The sequence below is a fragment of the Neodiprion pinetum genome, chromosome 5 (assembly GCF_021155775.2).
Source record: "Neodiprion pinetum isolate iyNeoPine1 chromosome 5, iyNeoPine1.2, whole genome shotgun sequence".
In the NCBI taxonomy this organism is placed as follows: domain Eukaryota; kingdom Metazoa; phylum Arthropoda; class Insecta; order Hymenoptera; family Diprionidae; genus Neodiprion; species Neodiprion pinetum.
This window is the reverse complement of record NC_060236.1, coordinates 4,990,343-5,006,535: the sequence shown is the minus strand read 5'-3', so window position 1 is coordinate 5,006,535 and position 16,193 is coordinate 4,990,343. Positions and strand designations below refer to the sequence as shown.

The window sequence follows — 16,193 nt, the reverse complement described above, 5'->3', positions numbered from 1 at the left end:
GTCTTTGATCACCGCATGGAGTTGTTACCCCTGTATAAGTACGGAAAAGTCGGTCGTACTTCGGGTGTGTAGCTATGGCAGGTGGGAAACATCGGAGGCACAGGAGGCAGATCAGTTTTTTCACCAACGTGAAAAATGGCGTTCATTCCGATGGATATGTGGTAAAGAAAATGGCAATGCAGCAGCCACCATCCTGTAAGAATTCAAGAAAAATATATTATAGCCACTCTGGTGACTTTGATCGATAGGCGTAAACACCTATAATTTTTAATTGACTAATAATAATATTATTAAGCTCCAACAAACTGCGTACCGGGGTTGTCAGCCTTAAAGCGAAAGATGACGTATCCGGCCTGAGGAACGGTAACCGTGTCTTTTCCAGCCGGCCTTGGGTATTGTGCCGAATCCAGCATCATTTGATGCTTGTGAATAACTCCCGCTATGTCACTTTGCGATATGTTTCTCCCGTCCGCGAACCGTCCGATTTTCAAAATTTTAAAAGAATACCCGTGGAGGTGAAACGGATGGCCTAGCATGGGCTGTGACACTGCAATAACGAGTTTTGGAAAAACATCGAAGTATCTTCTGCGAGGGTAGTGCATTTTGCGTCGCTTACCTTCGTCGTATATGACGACTTCTACAACGGCGCCTTTTTTGATGTGATGAGTATGAGGGCATTCGCAAGGGATTCCGCAGTTTTGCGGTAAGTTTATTCGATTGCAAGTGTCGGATTGGGTTATTGACTGAGAGAGCGGCGGCACTTGCGGGAACACAAACGATATTCCATCGACCAGACTGGTTAGATGATCCGCGTCTGCCGCCACTGTGGATGACGAAAAAAAAGTTACGCATTTCTTAAAAATTACGGATAAAAATACGAGCTTGCCTAGGAATCGAGGGTAGGATCCAGGCTTGAAGAGGTTGTGAACCGAGTTATTATACGAATGGAACCGATAAGGTAGGATGATCCGATGATCAGGTTGGGCTTTCAGGACTTCCGGTGCTACTGGTGCGAGAGATTTCAACTGATTGGGACACACTGCGTTAGGCCTGGGCAGATCACACTTGGCATCCAGAGGGTTGTAAACCTGCAAAAAGCGGGGAAAAAAGTCAACGTCTTTGTATTCCATATCTTTCATCGAATGCTGATAGCCTCTCAACTCACAACTCCTTGCTTCAGTCCGACCAAGTAACTGGGTCGAAGAGTTTTTGGACTTCCCGGACCACCGGTGTACTTCAGGATGGCAACCTGGCTGGGACTAAATCTAATGCACTCCCCAATGGCTCGCACTTGAATCCAATAAGTTCCAACGGCCTGATTTGCGTCCAAAACGAAGTCCACGCGTTCACCTTAACGAGGATGAACAGTCGTTCGTCACTAATGCTATCACGATTTGGTACAAACCAAATACATGACTCATAATTAATGTCACCGCTTACCGGATGAAGAAACTATCGTGTCCACAGAGACGGGCTCCACCGATTCGCCGTCCTGGGCAATCAGAGTCAGCGAATGTCCTTCGATGGTCATCTGCGCCGGACAAACTGAACTGAAAGCGTTTATCATCCTGAAACGGTGTTTCTTTCCGGCTTGGACTACGAACGTTTCCAGTTGAACGGAGGTCGTCTTGTTCGTCGTCGGATCCTGGAAGTACGGAAGATCTGCATTAAAGCTTTGCTGCAATTTCGATGCCAATTTCTGGAAAATCAAGTCATCACCTTCCAGCGTCCCTTTCCGTTGATCAGAACGTTTTCGGGTACTTGTCCAGGGTTGTTTTTAACCCGTCCCGGAAACCGCTCGCTTGACATTTCGTGCATCCAATCGCTCAGCAGGATCACGTGAGTGAGAAGATCCATCTCGTAGAGCAAAGTGTGTGGATCGGCGCTCGGCGGTTGACGGACTATCAGGCTACCATACTGACCATCAATTTTTTGCAAGCCAGCGTGCGAGTGGTAAAAATGAGTGCCTGGATTGCTTGCGGTGAATTGGTACCTGGCAAACGGATCAAAGTCAGTTGATATTCTAGTAAGCAAATCGGCCGAGGTGAAGTTTACCGATTCTCTTCCTTCTGTGATACGTTGTAGCACATCAAAAAACATCAGATGCGTATTTTTTATGCGTGTTGATGGAACCGTTCAAGGGGTAAGAACCGTTCGGAAAGCTTACCATCAAAAATCATTTTATTTTCAGCATTAAATATCAGCAGACGATATACATACATGTCCTCAAAAGTGGCATTCCTTATTCTTTGGGGCTGTTTGAACCTGTCGAACGGCCGAATCAGCGTTTAAAAATACCAGTCTAATCGTTCTCCATGTACCACAACGTATCGCAGAATGAATAAAACGGTGAGGTACGTCTGAGGTACTTTTCTCGAGAGTCTCTTAGCGGTAGAAAAATCAATCTCCAAAGTATTATCCACCTGAACGTGGTTCCCGAAGTAATGGGACACTGGGTAAGAAACGGGACTCCGTCGTAGTATTGATAGTCCTGCTGCCAAATACCGTGCCAGTGGAGGGCGACTTCCATCCCTTCGATATTGTTCCGAACGTCTACGACGATAATGTCATCCTGACAGACCTGAATGCTTGGTCCAGGCAGCATCCTGTTGATCGACAGCATTCCACGCTCGAATCCATCGGCTTCGATGCACTGGCATTGCGGGACGTTAGATATTTGATTGGTGTTGTTGGGTTTGCACAGCTCGCACGCCCTGTGAAGTAACGTTCTTCCGTTGTAGATGAATCGTCACTTTCTCAACGCAAAATTAAATATTCATGGTTAAATTATTCATCGCGTGTCATTTATCGCGTTCGAGTTTATATGTGCACTTACAATTATTTTCACAGAATAATTTCAACGCCTTTCTAAGCCCTGCATGTGCCAATATGTTTCGTAAGTTCACGCTGCTTATTTTCATATAAGTATACGTCATGAATATACACGAACACCTTTTCACATACCTGCTCATTGTCGCATAATATTCCAAAATGAATTGGTAGTAACAGTAGCGCGGCATTTCGTCGTCTCTACAGGCTCTGGCACATTCCTCCGGTGTAGAAAAATTGGGCTCAAGATATTTTCCGTAATCATTATCAGGTCCGTTGAAATCTATTTTGTTCTCTAATGAGGAAATGAAAAAAATACACACCAGTGATACAACATTTTGTCATTCAATACACTAGTGCGAATAAGGTAAGTTTACCAGTTACTGACCCTCTTCCAATTATTGACCTTTTTGGTTGTATTTGGAAAATAAAAGGGTCGATAATTGGGTCTGAACGTCTCAATAACTGGTACACTTACCCTACGTTCAGGGGTAAATTAGACCATAATCTACACCAACCGTGATTCCCGCTGTGTCCGTGGTGATATCGAGCACTTGCTAAGTTGCAGGTGAGGGCCAAATGCACCAGGAACGCGCCATGAAGGAGCATGTCGAGCCGTTGGATCTGATCTGAGCTTATTCAGCTAACTCCGCTTTACGAACTTGGCTTGCTAACTTAGCTCACGTGTTTTCTAGAAGGTGCAAGGTGTGGGAAGAGCTCGTTATCGAGCGGTGGCACATCGATAGAGCAAAGTTTCACCGTACAAAGGACTTAATACCCTGTAATATCGCTGAGTAAATAGCGTATCCGTATGATTTTTGTCACGCAATGAACGGTTGGTGCATCGTGTGATTGATGATGAGACGGAACTGCGCTTTGCAATTTTATTGAAAACTTTATACAGCGATAGCTTCATAGGTGATGCTCATTTTCGTAGCTAAATAACTGCTTATAAAAACGTCGAATAGGTGGTGAATAAATTATAATACGTTCACGAATCAGTGATACATTTCGCACATGTAATTCGTGCCTTTGCTGATCGCTTTAATTATAATTCGATATAAACTCTGCCCTTGTCAGGCATAGAGTTCGCTGATTTTATCGTGTCGTGTCATGTTGCTTTCTGACTACTGTCTCATTTATTTTCAATCCAGGAGCATAAATACTGGCGGGTTACACCTACGCTTTTAGTCGATATCACGCTTGAACGAATGCTCATGTGAACATTTCGATCATCGGGGTAGACCAGTTATTTTGTGACACAATCATTTCTCTGTTAACGATACTTTTAATGAAAAATGCAGATACATGTAGATTACGTCAAATCCTTCAAGATTATTTATCGATCGATTAATTCGTCAAGTTCGGCACCGAGAAAAATTTCATTTGTTACAGTAACTAGAAAAATTCAGTAAAACAAGTATCGTTAAAAAAACTGTTTGATAATTGTTGGGATTTCGGAAAACGAGGTACGTGTAACCATTTTGCGCATTTTACGCAAAATCAGTTTGCTCGGTTAACTCTACTTTTTTAGTTAAATAAGCCTTTAACGTCAATTTATTGTTGCACAAGCATTAAATTTTCGCAACAGTTACAAGAAAATCTAGTAAGAGTGATCGCAATGAAAAAGAATAGTAACGGATACTAGACTTTCCGGCAACAGCTAGAAAACTAATTTTCATTTTGTACCGAGAATTATATTTTTCGATTGTGGTAAAAAATGAAAATAGTCAAGGACTGAGCGGTAACCGGAACTAAGAACTTCTCTCAGTGTGCGTTACAATTGTGTATCGATAACGTGCCGCTTATCATGAGTGCATAGTTGAATTTGAAATTCTTATAGAAATTCTCTGTGGCTGTTGTTTGAAAACGAACTTGGACTATCAATTTTGACGCTTCAAGTTTCGTCGGAGTTGTTAACTCTGAATAAATTGGATAAAAATAAATTCTCCGGGATTCGACGTAACGGTTGGCTGACAACGATGCACAGCCGACTGCGGAATAGAAACGTAAAATGCGCATGTAAAGATCGTTGTATAAGCGTGGCGAGCTGATAGCTCCATGCATGCGCTTCGGTGAGTAGTGAATTTCAACTGACACGGTGGTAACTCATTCGCAATATGCTAGCCGCAGACGGTCGTTGCTACTGTAATTAGCGATCAAGTACGTACAAGAGTCCCGGAAGTGCTAAAACTGTCTTCACCCATTTGCGGTGAGTATACGCAATATTGATAAAAGCCCGTTTCAATCTAGAGTGGAGATCGAGGGCGAAGATTGGCTCGCACAGTCCGCACGGAACTTGGATTTACACGTATAGTCTCGTCAAAGCCGCAACACGCGATGTAAAGCGTGAAACGTCGGAAGTTCTACTTTGCGAATGCGTTGAAAATGAAACTGGTTATATCGGTTATTGTTGTATGTCGGGTATCATTGAAAGCGTGTAAGTTCGCGTGAGTTGGGCGTGGCGAAAATCTAGTAGAAAGTGAAAGACAACTTGGGTGGGTAAAAGGGGAAAAATTCCGATAACGCATGGCTAGGTATCACACTTGACTGAACACCATGGGCCGAGTCTTTACGTAAGGTATTAATTTTTAATAACTACCGTGATACTCGAATTTTTTTGTCTAATACCATAGCTGACGCTCGAACGGCTATCAGACTGCTTCTATATTTTAGCAAATAAATTCCAAGCCATATTTTATTTTGATTAAGTATCGTACAGGTGAATACTCGTGCGTACAGGGCGTAGCGAAAAAACTAAAAAGTGTACTTCGAAGACACAGCGTTAGTGTGAAGAAATTCAAATCAAAAAGTAACTTATATTAACTAATATACTAATAGTTAGATTGCAGATTTGCTGGGTTGATGATTTGCGCTACGAAAATTTCGCGTAGAATTTCTGAGGTGAAATGTGTCAATGTTAACATAGTAATATTGTTGACTAATTATTAGTGAGCAGTACTTGTACAGAGGAATAACGTAATGCAAATTGAACATTTACCCACTCAGAATGTGTGTAGACACAGAAAGGGTCAAATATTACTTTCTATGTATAATAATAAATATCCTGATATACAAATGTTTAGAACTGATTCTCAATTCTATAATTTATGTCGATCGGATTTTTCATACATTGGGGTAGATGAATTGTTTTTTTTTTGATGATACAGGATCAGTTTCCCGAATTATCACCGGCAAACTCGATGGGAGGTAGGTAATTACCACAAACCGGAAAGTCTCGTGGAATCGGCGGCAGATCTGAGGGATCACCAACGTTGAAGACAACAGACATGCCGATCGCTAAGTGAAACGTGTAATGACAGTGGAATAGCCAGTAGCCTGAGAGAGGGAGAAAAATTGTCAGAGGTTGGATATTTTAAATTGTAATATAGGGTGATTGCATCTACGATGTCCCGAGTTCCCGTAACTTGCCTGGGTTATCAGCACGGAATCTTAAGATGACGTAGGTAGCTGGTCCCACAGCGATGGCGTCCTTGGAAGGAGGTCTATAGAACTGCCTACGAAGTAGTCCCATTCTGTCGAATTCTTTAATTTGATCCAGGGTGAAGAGGTTTCCATTAGGATTCAATAATGAACCCTGGCCAATCACGCTGAAGGAGTACCCATGCAGATGAAACGGATGGGACACATTCGTAAACGGTTCTGGCAAGATAGAGAAAAGCAAGAAACACTTTGTCACGTCGAAACGTACTTGTATCAATTTCGTACTGTACCTTGCTGAAACAGGACTATTTCAATCACGGAGTTTCGTCGAACGTTAACCAAATGCGTGCATATGCAGGGTGTGCTGCAATTAACTGGAGTTGTTTCATAGTCACAAATTTCTGACGCTGGTATATCCTTCCTTTGTGATAAAAGTGGTGCCGTTGGAAAAGAGAACGACCTGTTGCCAACTACTGTGATGGTACTAATACCAAGTGGTGGAACTGTGAACGATTACATGCGGTTAATTGTTTACGAATTATGCAGTGTATTCTAGTGAAACAAAAATCCGCAAACTATATTCTACTCAAGAATGGAAGATAGGTATTTGGCTGGAAGAGATCCTCCGGTCTGTAAACGCTGAAATGGTATGGCAGCCAGACTTTGACGTCTGGCTCTGGCCCAAGGATGCTTTCGTCGACATATCCGGCTTTTCGTAGATCGCCAACGCACACCACGTTTTGATCCGAAGAGTCGCAAGTTACACCCAGTTGGTTAAGAACCTGGAATGAAGTAAAATTAGAGACTAATGTATCGGAATTAACCAGTTTAAGACCAAAATAGGCGGAATGTTACGTTAATCGCAATAGTGGCTCACCACTCCCGCGGAAAGCTCCTGATCGTACGTTGGTGATTCGGAACACGGTCTGTTATGTCTTCCATGGCCTTGGTAGCGGAGAACTGCGAGCTGCTGAACTCTGGTGATACCGCATATCCCGATAGCACGTAGCTGGATCCAGTAGGCTCGTGGTGTTTGGTTGGCGGAAATGATAAAATCGTAACGCTCACCTGAAATGAATTCAAGATAATAAATTACGGCACGCGAGAAACTTTCTTCGTTGAATGATACTTCAATTTTCGCAGAGACAAAGCGGGATGAGCTTTCGTTACCTGCCAAAGAAACTATACTATCAACGACTCTAGGTTCAACCGGTTGACCATCCGTGGCTATGACGGTCAGCTTGTGTCCTTCGACCGTGAGTTGAGCAGGACACGAAGTCGAGAAAGCAGTGATGAGTCTGAATCTGTATTTTTTGCCTGCCAAAACGTTGAACACTTCCAACGGCGTGTTAGTCGTATTACCAGAACTTGGATCCTAGAAAGTGGAACGATGTGTGAGAAACATATTAGTCGGATGAAACAATTTGATGATTGCTTAGGTAGAACAAGCAGAGTGTAAGATCTCTGAATCGTGGATTCTGCTTAAACTTCTGGAATTGTTTCCTAGGCCGGAAATTGGAAGCCTGTGACATGTAGTTTAATCTCAGAGGTATCTCTTCACTCTGGGTAAAATTGATGGTATCAGAAATTTGGCGAGTGAAATGCTATGACAAATGGAACCTGTTGTGTATTTTCACCTTAGATATCAATTCTTGTCGTTGTGCGTTCAAGTTAAGATGCAAGCATCTTACGGATTCGAGTGTAAACGTGTATCATATTATTCCGGTGCTGTAGTGAAGTATAAATTTCGAATTTTAGATTATTTGATGTTCTGTAAGTTGTGCGAAGAAAGGCCCGGTGGATAGATCCTCGCATCAGAAGCCCCATATTTTGGGCGGAAGAAAAGCTTTTAGAAGTTTCAGCAGAATCCATGATCCGAAGGTCGGATACTCTCCTGGTTAGTTTCTCTCGTACCGTGTACCGCCCTTTTCCGTTGATCAATAGTGACTCTGGGTCCTGTCCTACACGTCCTTTCAGCAGTCCTGGGAATCGTTCGGTACCCTCTTCGTGAAATCTATCACTAATCAGCACGATGTGCTCCGATAAATCGTAGTCGTAAAGGTGGCTGTTAGGGTCTTGGTTGGGAGGCTGCCGAATAATTAGATTCCCGTAAATACCATCCACTTCTTGAAGACCGGTATGGGAATGCCAAAAGTGTGTACCGGCGTTTCCAGCAATCCATTGATACCTTAAATTGTGATATTTGAATTTATCGCACCATTTGTCAGGTATCACTCTTGACTTTCGGACGAAGTGTAGACAGCCGTATGTTATTTTACTGTTTCGACAAACCTGAAGGTATTTCCTTGAAAAATCGGGCATTGAGTTACAAAAGGTATACCGTCGTAGTAAGGCGATTTTTCCTGATGAATCCCGTGCCAGTGAATCGAGAGTTCCATGCCTTTCATTTTGTTCTGGACGTCGACGACGACCTTGTCACCCAAGCACACCTGGATACTGGGTCCAGGTATCATTCTGTTCACGGTCAAGACGGTCGTCGGCACGCCATCGGAAGTCACGCATTGACACTCATTCGTCAGTGAGTTGTTTGGGCCGGGTGTACAGAGTTCGCAGGCGCTGGTTGATTAGAAAAATTTATTCCGTCACTGCAAATCTATTTGGTGTATCGAACTATCAGCACTAGTTTGTTTGGTAACCATCTCATCGCTATTTGTGACGTCAATCTGCTTCGGTCGAGCCTTGGGAGAAAAAAAACTTTTGAAAGAGGTTTTACTCACGAGCCAAGAACGTTGTATAGTTCTACCGTGAAATGATAGTAGCAGGTTTTTGGCGATTCTCCTTCTGTGCATTGACGTGCGCATTCCTGCGGTGTTGACAGAGATCGAGAGTTATTCATTTTCATCGGTCCTGCACCGAGACGTTTGTAAATAAAAATTACAGTGTCACACGCTACTATGATATGGAACAGACTGCACGAAAATGAGACCGGGAATAATTTTATTATCAAAAATGCTGGCAACTAATGTAACTTTCTTTTATCAACTCTCACAATCAAAGAACGCGTTCACTAAGTCAGATGACTTGAAAAAACGATATTTTTGAAGATCCAGCTGAGCGGGAGAAAGTGGCCGTAATAAAATGTTTCTTCACAGCATATTTCATTAACGAATCACTTACTATCACATGATCGGGCAGATTGAGCATCTGAAAGATCGACGCAGATCATTCCGAGTATTAGTAACGTGTGGGCGAAGAAGCGGTATCGCTGGACGTAGCTTGGGTGTTTTACAGAACTTCCTCGATTCGTCGATACCATCTTCGAACGGTTCGACTGCTTCAGGTAAGGGTATTGAATGATATGTGAATGAGTTAATCCAAGGACTAGCCAGCGTTAATGAATTGACGACCCACTCATTTTACCTTGATAAGGTGTGCACTCAATGGCAGCTAATGACCATGATTACCACATTACGATAAAAGTATAATTTTTCTTGAATTGTTCATGGCAATTTCAAAAAAATGAAGATAACAAAATTTCCGGGTATGGTAATGATCCCCACGCGTTATATGTAACACATTAGTATAAGCGCCCGCGCTGTTATAAAGTCAACTGAGATCAACAAAACAAGGCGTCTTGACACTAAAATTTAATTTAGGTTTACATTCAGACCGTACACACTGGAGCGTGATACTACGTATATGGCATATTTCATATTAAAATGTCTGTTATTTGCTCCAGTGAGTATCACATTCAAGACTTGTGCTGATCAGTGATCGAATGATTACATATTTTTAGCAGACCATTGCAGCATACTGCTACGCCGATTTTAGTCACAATTGAAGTTTCACGAAAGTACTGCGGGAAGTAGTAAAGATCGATAAAGACGATTCTGAATAATAGTAATGCATTCCTGAAGGCGAAGAGCAGTTGAACGTCACTTGGGCTTTTCAAAAAAGTTCTCCTAGTCGGCGGTACCAAACAGATTATTGCACCACTGGATCATTGTGCGGATCATCCAAGATTAGTTGCAACAACGTTCGGCTATTCTCACAGTGATAAAATGTGCAAATAATTCCGAGCGATCACTGTGGTTACTACAATACAATATAAATACAGTTTATTATATAACTCATGATAATTTCGAAGAAATGACGGTTACAAACTATTTGCATACGTCAAGTATATCGACGCGTCATACTCCACGAACTAGCATGAGTCGTTGTAGTTTCATTTTATTTACTATACTGCGATCGAAATTAAAACCGTCTTCACGCCCAAATTAGCCAGAACTTGTTAAATATTACACCTTATGTGTCAGCATCAAATTGCAAACACTAAAGCCTGCCGCTAGGGCGGTGATATCATTCTCCGTATAATGGTTTTGTTCATTTATTCAGGTGAACACGACAAGTTAGAATAATTCCGATGATCAACGACCCAGTATACATATAGTGTTCTGGTTAGCAGTTTTTGTAGTAACTAAAATTCTGCGAAAATGCGTAAGTTTCAAACGGTAACAAGCCCAGTCATGGAATGTTCCGAAAGTAAACTCACTCATAAATTCTACGTGCTTTAACATGTGTCAGACTCATGTGATATGGCGGTGAAGATGAAGGTTGTACATTATACGCATACGGATGTCGTACGAGAGGTTTTAGTTATGCGGTTCCCGAAGGCGACGAAACCGTTTTGCGGTATCGGAATGACATTCACAAAGAGCGGCTGGACATCCCTGAAGGATGCCTTTTCTCTACAGCTGAAAAATTTCAGCACTGTTGATCTTACGTGAATAATTGGCCGAGATCCTCTCTGTGTCCATTACGATGAAGAAGTGTATGATAACTGCTTACGATACGACATTGGTTTGGCATTCTAGAACCAAGGACCGTACGTTTGTCGACAAGAAACAAAAGTATTCAACGCTTGTAATGATCATACCGACGAAATTTTTTCAGTTATGAATCTCGGCTAGAAGTACATAAAATGTATTCTTGCCGTAATTCAATGGTCCAATCTAGTGCGAGTTAACACTGCGTGCCTTGAGACATTGTAAACTCCGAAAAGAATTTTATTAATGAAACTACATTCTAACAGATACTGCGAATGTGAGCAAATAACAGAATAGAAGACGGAGCAGCGACGATATCAGCAACAATTGCTCATCTGATATATCATTCTACAGAATATTGTCTGTATGATCAAAACTTGCTGTTGTCACAACATCGACAGTCTAGTAATATGAGTTCTTCGCACGTTTTATTTATGAGTTAAATAGTAGAAGGGTAGCTAGTAAGCAGTAGCTCAATATATTGGGATCCAGATTTTGGCGTCTTCCTTAATTAATCTATACGGACAGCTGTCAGGTTTCATCTATATAAACACCAAAATCTCACGAAAGTTCTCAGGTTTTACGAGAAGAAATAGTAATAGTACATCACAAACGAAGTTGGAACTGTTTTAAGATAAATTGCTTGATATCTATTAGCAGAGTTGCAACGTAACCATCATGGTATCAAGTCAAAATGGATCACATCTTGAGCACAGTGTGTCAATGGTGAATCTACATTGTGAGCAGTTTTAAGAGAAAAAGCGAATGCGTATTACTTGGTCAATGCAATTGATCATGTTAAAATTGCAGCCAAAATTTAGATTGAAAATTTTTTAGTCTTTAAAAGACGCGAACACGAAACCGATCCGCAACTTCTTCATCCGATTCGTTTAGGCATCAAGATCCCGTACAAAATATGTAAATAAATGAATGAAGGCTTTCCTCACCACGGATTTTGGAACATATTATTTCAACAAGATTCGAGAGAAAGAGGTAAAAGAACCTCCGCGTACACGAGAGAATACGTTATTGGAAATTTTACGATACGAACGATATCCATGGCGTAATCTGAAGAACTTCAATTATCAAATATCCAAGTGATTTTCATGGTCATCTAATCGAGGTCTGACTGGATCGAGCTGGGGTTTTTTGTAGTTATATTGTTCTACGTTGTTACAATGAGTGAAACCATGCTATAAAAACATTTTTAAGATATAGATTTTGTAGATTATTGAGACATATTTTCTACGTTTGCATTAACAGGCAGTTAAGCCGCAACTCGCAGAATTAAACAAAAGCTTACACCTCAATCCTGACTGATTTATGTCAACTAGACGTCAACGACCATTTGTCGTTTCGATGATTCAGGATCAGTAGACCGAATTGTCTCCGGCAAATTTCATGGGAGGTAGATGATTACCGCAAACCGGAAAGTCTCGTGGAATCGGCGGTAGATCTGAGGGTTCACCAACGATGAAGACAACAGACATGCCGATCGCTGAGTGGTACGTGAAATGACAGTGGAATAGCCAGTAGCCTGAGAGAGGGAGAAAAATTGTCAGAGGTTGGATATTTCAAATTGTAATATAGGGTGATTGCATCTACGATGTCCCGAGTCCTCGTAACTTGCCTGGATTATCAGCACGGAATCTTAAGATGACGTAGGTAGCTGGTCCCACAGCGATGGCGTCCTTGGAAGGCGGTCTGTCGAACTGCCTACGAAGCAGTCCCTTTCTGTCGAATTCTTTAATCTGATCTAAGGTGAGGCGGGTTGCATTAGGAGCCGGCGATGGACCCTGGCCAATTACGCTGAAGGCGTACCCATGCAGATGAAAAGGATGGGACATATTCGTATACGGTTCTGGCAAGATAGAGAGAAGCAAAAAACACTTTGTTGCGTCGAAACGTAATTGTATCAATATTGTACTGTACCTGCATCAATGACGACTAATTCAATCGAGGAGTTTCGTCGACAGTTAACCACGTGCGTGCATATGCAGGGTGTACTGCAATGAGCTGGAGTTGTTTCGTGGTCACAAATTTCGGACGCTGGTATATCCTTCCTTTGTGACAAAAGTGGTGCCGTTGGAAAAGAGAATGACCTGTTGCCAACTAGTGCAATTGTTTCAACACCAGGCGGTGGAACTGTGAACGATTACATGCTGTTAATTGTTTACGAATTTTGCGGTGTATTCTAGTGAAATAAAAATCCGCAAACTATATTCTACTCAAGAATGGAAGATAGGTATTTGGCTGGAAGAGATCCTCCGGTTTGTAATCGTTGAAATGAAATGGCAACCAGACTTTGACGTCTGGCTCTGGCCCAAGGATGCTTTCGTCGACATATCCGGCTTTTCGTAGATCGCCAACGCACACCACGTTTTGATCCGAAGAGTCGCAAGTTACTCCCAGTTGGTTAAGAACCTTGAATGAAGTAAAATTAAAAACTATTGTTTCGGGGCTATCTAGTTGGAGACCAAAATAGGTGGAACGTTATGTTCATCGCAGTAATGGCTCACCACTCCCGCGGAAAGCCCCTGATCGTACGTTGGTGATTCGGAACACGGTCTGTTATATCTTTCATGGCCTTGGTAGCGAAGAATTGCGAGCTGCTGAATTCTGGTGATACCACATTCCCCGATACCACGTAGCTGGATCCAGTAGGCTCGTGGTGTTTGATTGGCGGAAATGATAAAATCGTAACGCTCACCTGAAATGAATTCAAGATAATAAATTACGGCACGCGAGAAACTTTCTTCATTGAATGATACTTCAATTTTCGCAGAGACAAAGCGGGATGAGCTTTCGTTACCTGCCAAAGAAACTATACTATCGACGACTCTAGGTTCAACCGGTTGACCATCCGTGGCTATTACGGTCAGCTTGTGTCCTTCGACCGTGAGTTGAGCAGGACACACAGTCGAGAAAGCAGTGATGAGTCTGAATCTGTATTTTTTGCCTGCCAAAACGTTGAACACTTCCAACGGCGTGTTAGTCGTATTACCAGAACTTGGGTCCTAGATAGTGAAACGATGTGTGAGAAACATATTAGTCGGATGAAACAATTTAATGATTGCTTGGGTAGAACAAGCAGAGTGTAAGATCTCTGAATCGTGGATTCTGCTTAAACTTCTAGGATTGTTTCCTAGGCCGGAAATTGGAAGCCTGTGACATGTAGTTTAATCTCAGAGGTATCTCTTCACTCTGGGTAAAATTGATGGTATCAGAAATTTGGCGAGTGAAATGCTATGACAAATGGAACCTGTTGTGTATTTTCACCTTAGATATCAATTCTTGTCGTTGTGCGTTCAAGTTAAGATGCAAGCATCTTACGGATTCGAGTGTAAACGTGTATCATATTATTCCGGTGCTGTAGTGAAGTATAAATTTCGAATTTTAGATTATTTGATGTTCTGTAAGTTGTGCGAAGAAAGGCCCGGTGGATAGATCCTCGCATCAGAAGCCCCATATTTTGGGCGGAAGAAAAGCCTTTAGAAGTTTCAGCAGAATCCATGATCCGAAGGTCAGATACTCTCCTGGTCAGTTTCTCTCGTACCGTGTACCGCCCTTTTCCGTTAATCAATAGTGACACTGGGTCCTGTCCTACACGTCCTTTCAGCAGCCCTGGGATTCGTTCGGTAGCCTCTTCGTGAAATCTATCACTAATCAGCACGATGTGCTCCGATAAATCGTAGTCGTAAAGGTGGCTGTTAGGGTCTTGCTTGCAAGGCTGCCGAATAATTAGATTCCCGTAAACGCCATCCATTTCTTGAAGACCGGTATGGGAATGCCAAAAGTGTGTACCGGCGTTTCCGGCGATCCATTGATACCTTAAGTTGTGATATTTGAGTTTATCGTGCCATTTGTCAAGTATCACTCTTGACTTGTGGACAAAGTGTAGACAGTCTCATGTTATATTAATATTTCGACAAACCTGAAGGTATTTCCTTGAAAAATCGGGCATTGAGTTACGAAAGGTACACCGTCGTAGTAAGGCGATTTTTCCTGATGAATCCCGTGCCAGTGAATCGTGAGTTCCATGCCTTTCATTTTGTTCTGGACGTCGACGACGACCTTGTCACCCAAGCACACCTGGATACTGGGTCCAGGTATCATTCTGTTTACGGTCAAGACGGTCGTCGGCACGCCATCGGAAGTCACGCATTGACATTCATTCGTCAGTGAGTTGTTTGGGCCAGGTGTACAGAGTTTGCAGGCGCTGGTTGATTAGAAAAATTTATTCCGTCACTGCAAATCTATTTGGTGTATCGAATTATCACCATTAGTTTGTTCGGTAACCATATTATCGCTATTTGTGACGTGAATCTGCTTCAGCCAAGGTTTGAGAGGATCAAAACCACCGAAAGAGGTTTTACTCACGAGCCAAGAACGTTGTATAGTTCTACCGTGAAATGATAGTAGCAGGTTTTTGGCGATTCTCCTTCTGTGCATTGACGTGCGCATTCTTGCGGTGTTGACAGAGATCGAGAGTTATCCATTTTCATCGGTCCTGCACCGAGACGTTTGTAAATAAAAATTACAATGTCACACGCTACTATGATATGGAACAGACTGCACGAAAATGAGACCGGGAATAATCTTAGTACCAAAAATGCTGGAAACTGATGTAACTTTCTTTTATCAACTTTCACATTCAAAGAACGCGTTCACTCAGTCAGATGACTTCAAAAAAGCGATATTTTTCGATGATCCAGCCGACCGGGAGAAAGTGGACGTAATAAAATGTTTATTCACAGCATATTTCAATAACAAATCACTTACCATCACATGGTCGGGCAGATTGAGCATCTGAAAGATCGACGCAGATCATTCCGAGTATTAATAACGTGTGGGCGAAGAAGCGGTATCGCTGGACGTAGCTTGGGTGTTTTACAGAACTTCCTCGATTCGGTGATACCATCTTCGAACGGTTCGACTGCTTCAGGTAAGGGTATTGAATGATATGTTAATGAGTTAACCCAAGGACTAGCCAGAGTTACTGGATCGACGACCCACTCATTTTACCTTGATAAGGCGTGCACTCAATGGCAGCTAATGACTATGATTACTACATAACGATAAAAGTATAATCTCTTTTGAACTCTTTGTCGTAGCTCTGAAAACACGAAG

At 42.2% G+C, this 16,193-nt stretch overlaps 3 protein-coding genes across 4 annotated transcripts; all 3 read right to left on the bottom strand.

The window, feature by feature from the left end:
• Positions 1–4: 4 nt before the first annotated feature.
• Positions 5–3,651, bottom strand: LOC124220312 (uncharacterized). 2 transcript variants are annotated; one of them, XM_046629008.2, is made up of 10 exons: positions 3,348–3,651; positions 2,965–3,124; positions 2,424–2,714; positions 1,720–1,993; positions 1,441–1,645; positions 1,166–1,350; positions 887–1,088; positions 617–823; positions 314–547; positions 5–193 (listed from the first exon to the last, which is right to left on the bottom strand). In XM_046629008.2, exons 1-10 carry the CDS (start codon positions 3,436–3,438, stop codon positions 9–11), a joined length of 2,034 nt encoding a protein of 677 aa, XP_046484964.1. In that variant the 5' UTR covers positions 3,439–3,651; the 3' UTR covers positions 5–8. The 2 variants fall into 2 exon arrangements, with proteins under 2 accessions (XP_046484964.1, XP_068992112.1); XM_069136011.1 differs by lacking the exon at positions 3,348–3,651 and having other exon boundaries at positions 2,424–2,752; positions 2,965–3,046.
• A 1,858-nt stretch (positions 3,652–5,509) lies between these two features.
• LOC124220313 (uncharacterized) lies at positions 5,510–9,624 on the bottom strand. The gene is made up of 10 exons (XM_046629009.2): positions 9,412–9,624; positions 9,012–9,141; positions 8,566–8,850; positions 8,188–8,461; positions 7,444–7,648; positions 7,151–7,341; positions 6,860–7,055; positions 6,564–6,776; positions 6,262–6,492; positions 5,510–6,168 (listed from the first exon to the last, which is right to left on the bottom strand). Exons 1-10 carry the CDS (start codon positions 9,548–9,550, stop codon positions 6,002–6,004), a joined length of 2,031 nt encoding a protein of 676 aa, XP_046484965.1. The 5' UTR covers positions 9,551–9,624; the 3' UTR covers positions 5,510–6,001.
• A 2,793-nt stretch (positions 9,625–12,417) lies between these two features.
• LOC124220314 (uncharacterized) lies at positions 12,418–16,021 on the bottom strand. The gene is made up of 9 exons (XM_069136407.1): positions 15,846–16,021; positions 15,444–15,573; positions 14,998–15,282; positions 14,620–14,893; positions 13,876–14,080; positions 13,583–13,773; positions 13,292–13,487; positions 12,996–13,208; positions 12,418–12,924 (listed from the first exon to the last, which is right to left on the bottom strand). The coding sequence occupies exons 1-9, from the start codon at positions 15,982–15,984 to the stop codon at positions 12,665–12,667; spliced, it is 1,893 nt and encodes a 630-aa protein (XP_068992508.1). The 5' UTR covers positions 15,985–16,021; the 3' UTR covers positions 12,418–12,664.
• Between the last annotated feature and the right edge of the window lie 172 nt (positions 16,022–16,193).